Source organism: Anarrhichthys ocellatus, unplaced genomic scaffold, assembly GCF_004355925.1.
Source record: "Anarrhichthys ocellatus isolate YVR2014 unplaced genomic scaffold, GSC_Weel_1.0 scaffold47, whole genome shotgun sequence".
In the NCBI taxonomy this organism is placed as follows: Eukaryota; Metazoa; Chordata; class Actinopteri; order Perciformes; family Anarhichadidae; genus Anarrhichthys; species Anarrhichthys ocellatus.
Window position 1 is genome coordinate 1,821,603 of NW_022280077.1, and position 11,897 is coordinate 1,833,499.

Consider the following 11,897-nt stretch of genomic DNA (forward strand, 5'->3'; position numbering starts at 1 on the left):
TATTTGAAGAGTTTTGAGGTACTTTACAAATTAAGTAATTAACATTTTATGCTACTTTGTATTTCTAATCCACTATATATCCCAATTATGACAATTTAGGTTCATAGTTACTTTTCAGATTAAAGGAGTACTCAAATGATTTAGCATTGCACTCCAAAACATTGTCCGACTCACAACAGATCAGAATTAATGGAGAAGAGATCTTTTTTGAATTCCATGCATTCTTCCTCCTTGCCTACATTACCCACAATGCAACTCAACCAGTTTGGGTGTGTTATGCAAGTATCTGGCCTCGGCTCTAATGTAGCCTTGCGCCGCTTTCCTCAAGCAGAGATGAGGAGCACGCTGCAGAGGTCTGGTAAACTCCGTTCTAATATTTCTATGCTCCAAGTCTTGTAAATTTGTGTGTGTGTGTGTGTCAAACTGAACTAATTAATTAGCTCATCTCTTTGCTTTAATGTGTATCAAGAAGCAGTTGCAGGAATATGAAGAGAAAGCAGTAAAATCTCCAAGTATTTTACATTACAGTCATTTAGCGCACACTTTTATCCAAAGCGACTTACAATTCAGATTCTATCACATTTCTACACCGTAGGCACAGCTACGGGAGACATTTTGGGATTAGGTGTCTTGCTCAAGGACACATCGACATGCGACTAGCAGAGCCAGAGATTGAACCGCCGACCCTCTGATTGAAGGACGGCCCTGCTATCCACTTAGTCACAAGTCTTGTATGTTTGTTTGTCAGTCAAACTGGACTAATTGAATCGTCTCAATCAGCTGTGTGTCTTCAGCTGCAATCAAAGGTTGCCATGCTATTGAGTGACTCCGGTTCATTTAATAAAAAAAAATCAAGATTAGGCACACCTCAAACCCCTGCCTTCCAGTCAAGAACCGTGAGTCCAATCACCCAAATATTATGAGAGAGAGAGAACAGATTCAGCTGAACGCATTGATGTAGAATTTGTTTGTGGTGTCAAAAATGTGAGAACGGGAGTGGGCTCGGAAAAACTGTGTCGGCTTTCCTCCAGATATTTCTGGTTTCAGTTTCTATGGGAGTCGATGCAAAAGCTCTTCGTGAACGTACCATCCAATACACACCAATGTAAAAATCGGAGGTCATCTTTTCCTAAGCTTCGAAGAAAGTTGAATATTAGAAAAATTTCAATGAGATGGGCTTGAATGAAACCCAGAATGTATAAAATGTGAGAAACATTTTAAAATTAAGTCTCTAGCTGGAAGTATGAATGAGTACATAAGAGTTGAAAAAGGTTTTTTTTTTGTAAGTACCATTTATTTGAATGCTGACTTTTTCCAGTTAAATATGGAATATTTCCATGGTAGGAAAGTTATGAATTATAAAATTAATAGCAATAATGCTCTAATTAAGCTGAATTTTTAATTAAGTTTCTACTTTGAAATATTTGTAAGGAGTTAAGGGACAAAAAAGCAGCGGAATAATAAAGAGTAAAGAATAAAGATAAACAGTTTGTAAAACCCAATGATAAAGGATCTGAAATACTCTATACACAAAGCATACAGACTCACACCTTTAAGCATCCAAGTCCTGGAATTGACGTGCACTATTCTCATATGTGCACGCACAAACATTAACACTGGCATTGACACAATTGTGCTTTATTGCTGTACAGGTACAGTACTTATAAAACATTGGGAACATAATGATGAAATATCACATAATCTTTTTTCTTTCCACAAACACATATGTATGCCAGTTAAAATATACTGTATGTCATGTACAAAATAAAGACTACAATTAAAAAAACAACACTATGAGAGATAGTGAGATACCCCACGTTTAGCTGCTATAAGGGACAATAAGATGGCCAATCTGCACTGGCTGTAGCACCAGAGAGCTGATCTCAGAGCAGAGATTTTTAGATGCCTGACTAACAGCGACTGGCAGTAATCTGGCTGCCAGAGTTAGGCAACGCTTACAACAGACTGAGCTACGTCAGGGGATTGTATATGACGGAGCCGATCTGTGCACGGATCGGTCCAGTAAAAGGTGGTTGCGGATGGATAAAGAGTGCATGGATGAGAGACGGGGGACAGTGCAATGATTCACAGTGCAGGGAGAAGCAGTTCTTCACATTAGACAGCCTTTTTTGTTGTTGGATGTTTTCAGCATGAGCACATTATAAAGGGCCAGGCCCAACATGTGGTCGTGCATGGTAAAAAGCACCGATATGCTTTAAAAGACAATAAAAAAAACAATTAATCTCCTCATTTCATGATTTCAGTAAACATGGTAATACACAAATCCATAATGCACACGACTAACCAGAACCCTGATCATAATGAAGGACCAATCATTGGCAAGGTTGAGTAGCTTGATCATCGGTTCCTTTCTGTTTTGCTTGATCATTGGTTCGAATCCCTGTGTGAATGAGCTGAACCACACTATGAGGAAAATGTTTGACATAGTTCTGCATTGCAGTACCGCACTATTCATGCAACCCCAATCGCAGCATACAAGGTGTGAGTCGTGGAGCAAATCAATACTTTATCAAAAATGCCGCATCCTTATTAACTAGCTTTAAAAAAAACAACAAACTGCATACATAACTTCTGAAGACAATAATCACATTAAAAAGTAGTCGGGTACACCGTTTAGATACAGGCGCATGTTCCAGTAATAAGTTACACAGGGTTCCAGGCAGTGAAAGAAAACTTTGCATTTATACATTCAGCCAGTCAGTCAAAAAAAACACAGCTCAGCTGATTTGCCATCTCTTGTGAATATCAGTGATCTTCTCCAATTCCTCTTGAATATTTGTGCGCCGTGGCGCACTGACAGCAGCCGAGATCGATCCTGTGACGGGGCTGCTAATTCGTACAGCTGAATCAATCAGACACATTGTGGGTGATCAGTGGGAATGACAAATCAATTAGAGCTATTGATAATTTGTGGCGTCAACAATCCAAACCGATCTTCGCAGATCAAACGGCTTGTTGAGACACACCCAGCCCATTGAGAAGTCAACACGACACCACAGAAACATTGTGCAATAAAACATCTATATACAATGAAAACATCTGCATTGCATCATAGGAACAGAACAACAGGGAACAAAACTAATACTAATAATGAATAGAGTATAAAGAATTTCATAGCCATAGACAATCATTCTGAGAAAAAAACAAAAAGATATTCACATTGTAAAATAAACCTCTTCTCTTTACCTTAGTCATTGCATCTAACCCAACACATTCTTAAACCTTAGTTTCACCATCATAGACAGTATTATCTTATCTCTTCCTCATCTTTTAATTCAATCTCTGTGCTTTCCTGCAATAGTAAAAGCTAGAACGTACAACACCGGTCACTATTTACAAAGCGGTTACCATGGAAACACCCGTAGAGCCGGTTTGATCCATTAGGAGGGGGGGTGGGGCGGGGTGGGGGTCAAAGACCAAGTCGGGGGGGGCTGCTTGTTCGGGTTAAGGGAGGGAAAGCAGATGAAGGGAGGACTTGGAAGGCGATGTTAGTCTGTGCCGACCCAGCCAAGGTGGAGAAATCTGTACAATAGTTGAGTTCGTCTGTGCGCGAGTTCCTGAGCTCTGCACAATCTTCTGAACAACACTGAACACATGAAACTGTTCAAGTGTCGATGAGACACGATGAGAGTCAAGTTGTTGTCTTCCGAGTGTAGACGGTTGTTTTTTTTCATGTCCTTCTGATCCATCTAGAAACAGAATCACCACTGAATCGCAGTAACAGCTATGATTGGGTCATTTATGTCAGTCTGCACATGTCAATATATGGGGACTACGTGTATACATCTGATTTTATAACTATACTTGTTAGTCTAGACATATCTTTCACAAGTTGTGTCACTTTGGCACAGAGTTTCATGTACACAACATAAACTGTATACCCGTCAGCTGAAGTGTTGTTATTTTGGCTTTACCTTTACACCTTAAGCAGGATTGGTTTTTTTTGGATCCCCGTTTCCTAGTAAAGGTTAGCGCAGTAGGTTGCATTTTAGCTGAATGTTTTTGTTCCTCAAAGGCTGGTAGTAACAATGGGGAAGAGAAGTGCACCATGGGATATTACTGAGGTTACCCTGACCCCTGGTTGCTCGTTGCCAGGGCCGCAGTAGCACTTAGTGCCCAAACATGAGAGGCTAAGTGAGAGCTGTACCTGAAAAAGGTCCCATATCCAAGCCAGTCCACTGATGCTAAAAACTGGTGTAGGAAGGTGTTGGTTGACATGTAAACTTCAGAGTGGTCTGAGACTCGGTGGCGCGCACGCACAAGCATTCATGGGAACATCACAGGATAGCACGTCAAGTATAATCAGCACCATATTCTGGGGTGGAACTCTAGCAGAACAACATGATACAGACTGATTAAAAGGGCCATTTAATATCTGACTACTATGAAAACTGCTGATCTGATCTCTACATCAGCCTCCCATTGATGGACATCATACATGTGGTCTCAGAAGAACTGAAAATAAATAATATTCTGTCTCTTTTTGTTAATAACATCTTTGATCACAAAAATAGCACCTCATGGACCTCTACTGTGTCTGAATTTTTTTCTTCTTCCATGGACGACACTCGTCAGTGTTACAGAGTGCTGATCTTGTATCGCAAAGGTTGGGGAATCCTCCACAGTCGAGGTCAAGAGGCGCGGAGGCAGGACCTTCAGCCCAGGGACGAGGCTCACACTTTGGGGGTTGGAGCTTTGACCTAGCCCCTGGGCATTGAGGTTACATGGTCCACATAAAAAAAAAAAGGAAAAAAAAAAAAAGGAGCAGGGCCAATACATGTGACTGCATCACACGACCTCTGTCACGGAGAGGCCTTCCTATTGGTCCAGAGCAGCGTGGGGGGCAGGGCCGGGGACTGAGGTGGGCGGTGCTTCCAGTCACCCCGCCCCTCACACTGCGCTCGCCGCCATCGCAGGAGCTCCCCGAGAGTGGCACTCTCATCCCTGTTGGATAGACGCAACCGCTGGAACACCTGGAGCGCAGAGCAGAGGAAAAAAACAGAGCATGTTTACAATTAAACCACACACTAAATAATGGCTTTCTCCAGAATGGATTGACACGCAGATGACAGAAAGCTGAAATGACAAAGCTGTGATTGGAGGAAGTAGGGAGAGGGGAGTGTGAATGACAAGCAGCAGTTTTATATAAAGAAAAAAAAAAAGTATCTCATTGTCATTGCAAAAGCATCTTAAAGCGGAGGAAGATGTTTGAAATACCATCATGTCTCAATCGGAGATGGCCACCTACAGAGCTAGAAAAATAGGAGAGTTTTGTCTGATCCATTTTCTTGAAAGAGGCAGCGATCACTGGGCTGGCTTCTCCTCTCAAAGTAGGACAGGTTTTCTCATGAATCATTCTAATAACAAACACTGAGCTGAATCTGGTGTGGTCACCAAGCCATCTCATGAGACAGTTGATACAGAGGGAAACAGAGAGGGGGGTCCCCTTCTCTGACTGACAGCGACTCATTTCCATATTCTGTCTTTGGACCATCTATAAATCACCTCAAAGAAGGTCTTGTGAATTACACAAGGGACCTTTGTGCAGTGAGCAACTCAAGTGGCTCATGTTCTTTCTCAGAGACACTCGGGTCAAATGCCCAAAGGTGCACACATGGTTATCATTCTGTGTAAACAACATCATCAGTCATCTGCCAGTCAACATCCATGTAAATCAATCAGACAGGAATTCCAATCTGCCTCAGTCTGTCATACCGGCGACAACAGGACCAAACCCTAACGATCAAGACCAGATTAGGAACCGGAGGTTGTAATGGGGGCAGTTGATGGGCTGTGAAAGTGCAAATAACTGTTCCCTCATGCTGGGAGATGAGATCTAAAGGATAAGGTTGGCATTACTATACTTTATATTATTCTTACCGTCAAGAAATGAAAACCACTAAACGCACAAATGTGTTGTTCTGTCTCACAATGCTTTTCTGACCTCCCTGTTCTGCCATAGCACTCAGCCCCGAGCCCATTGGTTCCTACTGAAGATGTAAATCTTGAAAAAACTGCTTATGAATATCTATTGCTTCATAAAAAAAGGTTAAGTACTTTCCTAAAACACATGGGTACTGTGGTTTTCAATAAATGTGACGCAAACAGGAGTAACCAGCACATTTGTCACGGACTATTTTCAGCCGTGGATTAATACACATTTGTTGCACTGGTGAGTGATTACAGCTGAAGGCTGTTGCTGTAAACTACAGTGCTCATGTTCATCATGAAGGAACATGTGTTCCAGTGCAATGTGTTTTTGGACAACAAGGACGCTCTATGACACAGAGGAATACGCTGTATTGTATTGTATCCTATACATTGTTAGTAGTGTAAAGGCAGTTTTAATTAAAGTCCTTTAATAGGATTTATTCTAGAAAATATATCACTATCTTTCAAAATTCTCAGAAAACTGATTAAAACCTGACTCTAGGCTGTGATTTCAGTTTCCCTTATAATTTGTTTTTTGCCTCTACCCCTCCTCCGCTTCGTATCTCTGCTGGAGTTGGAGCTGTAAGCTAATTCAAGTTTGCAGTACATAAAATGCAACATTTTCTCTGCATATTGCCAAGCATACAGTGATGCATTTCACACGGACATTGCCACATAGCAACAGACACACATGGTACACACACGGTACACACACAGGCCAATAAATGCACATTGCACACACTTTGACATGCACACATAGGCAGGGTCACATGCACATATCTGGACAACTGTATACCTGTGAGTGTCCATATGCACATGCACTGAAACACACACATACACATTGATTGCCTGCACAAGCGCCATACTCAGCGATCTAATCCATAATTTACACCTCCCTGCCAGGCTATTCTCTGCTCTGGCGCCAGCCAGGAACACCAGCTACTGGAACAGTAGACAAGTAGGAACACCCTGTCCTTCGTCAATGCATGACAGTACATGGACACACACACACACACACACACACACACACACACACACACACACACACACACACACACACACACACACACACACACACACACACACACACACACACACACACACACACACACACACACAATGCTGCAACTTCAGATACATTAGAATCCAATAATTCTGAGAGAAGAACATTTGAACAGATTTATAGTTTGCCGAATTGATGCCTAAATATAGACATAATTTGAATACTCATCTTCAGAGTGTCTGCATTTAGAGATCACATTTACCCTCATGCTTAAACCTCTCTCTTATGGCAAGTATGTGGGCTCTCCAACAGCAATGTTATGTGTGGCTGTTGAAATTGGCAAACCTCGGGCGATAATATGCTGCGATAACTTCCTGGAACCTGGCTGCAGGTATTAGCTCTCATGCAACCGTATAAGCTTTCGTCAAGGCCAGTCAAGTTCTTCCACACCAAATTTGGAAAACCATGTCTTAATGGACATGGTTTCCTTTAGTGTTGCCTTAAAGAAGGGATTCATTGTATGTGTATGCAGCATTGACATTTCTTTTAATTCAAACTAAGGGGAATCTGTTACTCAGACTGGACTTTGGATTTTATTTGTTTGTCCCACCGGTACCTGAAACAACATGCACCCCCACCAATTCAGCCCCTTGCATTTTAACTTGTACTCCCCAATAAGATCTCATCTACCAGAACTGATATGAGTGATATAAAATATGAAATTGCTGTAACAATTTCATTAATTAAGTAGCCAAAATCAGAAAAAAACATGTAGACTCCATTTTTCCACTGAAACATCCTCATACTTCTGACATCTTAACCACGCCCTTGCTCACAATAGCACGGGAGAGGGAGCGCATATCCAAACCAACACGTTAATGGCTTGGTAATGTTATGTTAATAATATGGTAATGTCGGAAGTCTAGTGGTCACTCCGAACTGTCACTCACAGACGGAATGCCGTGAGGCCGCAGTGTGACAATAACCTCTGAGCTTCTCCTCAGAAAAACCACACATTCTACTGCTAAACACAGTACATGCGTGTATGTTTTATGATTGATCATTCATGCTGTGTGTTCATCACATATACACCCTGCACTCTGCAGATAATTTAAATCATTTACAATATATCGGTGCCTCTAATAAACAGCTACACCTTTAATCATTACAACATCAAGACAAGGGAAATCAATACCGCTAGATCTTTTTCAAAGACGCTATAACAGAGACCTCACTAAATAGTGTGTATTTCTAGAACCCTTTTACCCAGACTGTTGATGGGAGAAGTAAAAAGCAAAAAAGAGGGACTGCTAAGAGGGAGAGATGTCGATGACCATCGACAACCTGTGTGTGAGCTCTTTCCTGGAAATTTCACGATGGGTTAGGTGACGTGGGGATTTCAGAGAATCCTTCATTCACAAATATGCTTTAACCTTGCCAAACATGGGGGACTCATGCGGAGACACCAAAGCTCCGTCTTTGTCATCCTTACTGCTGTTATTCTGAATAGCAAACATGTGGCGCAGTCCTCCCACTTTAAGAATCATTACTTCTGCCTAGATTTTGTCGGAAGGGGAAAAAAAACTACTAAGAATATTAATGGCTGTACAATCCAATCATTTAGTTGGAAGACAGTCTGCCTATTCTATATACGATTAGTCTAGACTGCCGTAGACTACTGATTACGGGAACCAAAACAAGCCAGTCCATTCATTCCTAATGGAGTTGTCCATCCCCCTCTTCTTCCTTCATCCTTTCCTTTTCATTTATCCCATTAGATCTGCTAATCCTGTATAAACACGGTCTGGAATGCAGCTAATTGAAAGGCATTCTGGGTCACAGACTTGTTCCCATCTTCTGAATGAACTCATGGTAATGGACCTGTTCCCAACAACACACCAGATTACTGAAGTAAGGAATCAAGATACAAGTTGCAATGATAACAGCAAGAAACCACTATTTTACAGACATGTTCTGACACAGAGATGATGTCAGACACATGAGGAAGTAGATCTGGAGTGACTTCTGAGGTTATACGCTTAGTAAGAAGTCACACCAGTGACCGCAAAGAACACTGATCGCCTGTCGTATTTCCAATACACTGCATTTTCAAACTCTTATTTCTTGCATTTTCTTCCTCAGGCATTTGCAACCTTAAAGTAAGATGCTGACTGTCATGTTGCAGCCTCAAATGCAGATATATATATATATATATATATATATATATATATAAAAAGAAATAAAGAACATGGGAGTAATTTACTCCCTTTAACACTAAACAGATGTTTATAGAAATCCACAGGAAAGGAGGCATCAATCTATTCAAGCTGAAGAGTTATTGTCAGCGTTATAGTACATTGGAGTTTAAATACACGAAACAACACTTAAGACTTTGTAATCACCAGATGAATCATCCACATATCCTATACCCGATATGTCTCGTGCAATTTCAATATCAGTGACAATGTAATAATATCTCAAAGAATTATACAGTTGTTTGGATATGCTGACTGATCAGGTGCACCCAATCCTCACACACAACGGCCCTCTGCATCACTGCATAGAGATAAACTGACGTAGAGATCTTTTTGAATTTAGCAGTTTAAAAAGCGTCTCACTGAACAATAAACAATATAGGTAGCCTGAAATGAAAAGAAGAATAATGATGAGCAGGTATACAGATGCAAAGAGTCCAACAGCGGCAGTTTCCTTACAGAAATGAGGGATTAAAAAAAAAGGGGGGGGGCAGCAGCGTCACAGATTGTTGAATCAGACTTTTCACCCCAGACAGAAGAAAGGGCAGATGGATAATCTGATTCCAGACCAGTGCTTAAAGGACAAACAGCAAAGTAAACAAGGAGAGCTGGTGAAGCTAACAAAGCAGTGGTTTTCAAGATTCTTCCTCCGAGGGCCCACATTTTCAGAAGATTTGAATCTTTGGATTAAAGCAACCAAAAAATTTTATCAAATAATTTTCCTGCCTTAAAGAAGCAGTTCACCCCAAAATCAAAAATACACATTTTCCCCTCTTACCTGTATTGCTATTCATCAATCTAGATTGTTTTGGTGTGAGTTGCTAGATCGCCGTAGAGGCCTCCTCGTTGCGGGGACTTTCACGTGGGAACTATTTTCTTTCAACCATAGTTGAAACATGAAACTGCTCACAACGTCTGTAGAGTATCATGAGTAACTGGGTCATGATTTCTGGAAGGAGACATTGCTGTTGAGTTGTTCAAATGTATTTTTTTGGCACTTGTGCGTACCACAAGCTGAATATAGTCCCATTATATAAGAGAGAGCGCAGACATCTCTACATCTGTTATCTCCTCCGCTAGACCACTCACACCAAAACAAGCTAGATTGATAAATAGCACTACAGGTAAGAGGAAAAATATGCATCTTTGATTTAGGGTTAACTGTCCCTTTAAATATTGGTTATTATTGGAAACAATTGTAACTGCAATAATTGCAGGATGACCACAGTCTCCGTTGTCCATGAGGGACAAAACTAAACATTATTTAAAGCCATTCTACAAGAGGGTAACTCCTTCATACTGAAATAGAGGGTCGGGTATTAAAACTCAGACAAAACTTCTGAGGCTCTTCTTTGGTGCACGATAAGGATCATTACTTTCATGATCCCGCACTGGGTCTATGAAAAACACTGCTGTTAAGGGTGGAGATCGGCGAGGAATGGCATACACTCACCACATCCCTACATGTGAACAGGGCTTCCAGTGAACCCCCCCGCCCCCCCCCCCTCCTCGCTGTTTTAGAGGGCTGCCCCCGCACCGAACGGAGAAAAGTTGAGATGACCTCTCTGGAAGATAAAGGAGGGAGTGAGAGTAACAGCCAAGCTCATTAGAATCAAAAGGGAGAGAGAGAAAAGAAAGAAGAAGTCATAGTCATTTCCATACAGCCCAATAGCTCACATATTCTGAGTAAAAACTTGGAAAACTAGACTTTTAAATTTGCAGCACGAATGTGCTTCAGACTTTCTTGGCAGCCTCAAACGGCTGAGTTCACCCCTAATGTTTAGGCAACCTGAGAATTGTGAAGTGGGTACATTGTGTGCCCTCCATCTCTCTAGTGGCAGTATCTTACGAATGTCCTTAGCTTCTGTGAAAGTGGGACACTATGTGCTTTGTTCATTCTTGTGCTTCATGCACCACTGACAGTGATACTCAATCATTGACTGAAGCAGTCTGTGATGAATCTGAATCAGTTTTCATGTGGTGAAACTTTCTGGAACAGGATGAAACAGCTGCATTCTGGGATACAGGATGCAGCGACACAGAATATTGAGCAGAGCCTTCACATCCTGAACGCCGTTATGCGAGATATTTTAACTTGTATGTAACCTGCAATAATGTGACTTCCAGATGAAACCAATGTGGTGGAGTAAAGGCTGCAATGGTAACATCTGTGGATCGATTGTTGTTATGACAGCCGGTGTCTTAAATAAATCAAATTTCCTGTTAGAGTTTGCGGGTTCACTGCACAGCCTGTGGACACGATCTTATTAACAGCAGAGTACATGTTATGTCGCGTTGGCTGTGCTCAGCAGCCACATTTCTAAAATTGTTTGAAGTTGTCTCTCCCACATCTTTTATGTTTTAGAAGCATAAGAACATGTTTGCAGCGTATTCAGATGCTTGGTGGCTGTACATGAATATAACAACTGCAGTTGCTTTCATTGATCCGTGTTTGTGTTTACTTTGTGTGCCGATTTTGTGATTATATTTTTTTGTGATTTTATCCACAGCTCAGCAGAAATGGTAATGACTGCTAGTCAACATAGTACTTATATAAGCTGGAACCATACATACAAATACATCCAGCGTAAAGATAGTTCAGCTGACAAAAGAGACGGGGCCGGTGGACACACTCTCTCTCACACACACACACACACACACACACACACACACACACACACACACAC

At 41.4% G+C, this 11,897-nt stretch overlaps 1 protein-coding gene across 6 annotated transcripts in view; it reads right to left on the minus strand.

Annotated features, from left to right (window-relative positions):
- Positions 1-1,621: 1,621 nt before the first annotated feature.
- The window catches only part of myo16 (myosin XVI), a 90,262-nt gene continuing 79,986 nt past the window's right edge, over positions 1,622-11,897 (minus strand). For 5 of the 6 annotated variants that reach the window (XM_031869592.1, XM_031869593.1, XM_031869591.1 and 2 more), the window contains one exon: positions 1,622-4,994. In XM_031869592.1, coding sequence (XP_031725452.1) covers positions 4,824-4,994 — 171 coding nt within the window. In that variant the 3' untranslated portion in view covers positions 1,622-4,823. Of the gene's footprint in view, positions 4,995-10,663; positions 10,776-11,897 lie in introns of all 6 variants that reach the window. The other variant, XR_004213520.1, reaches the window with a different exon arrangement.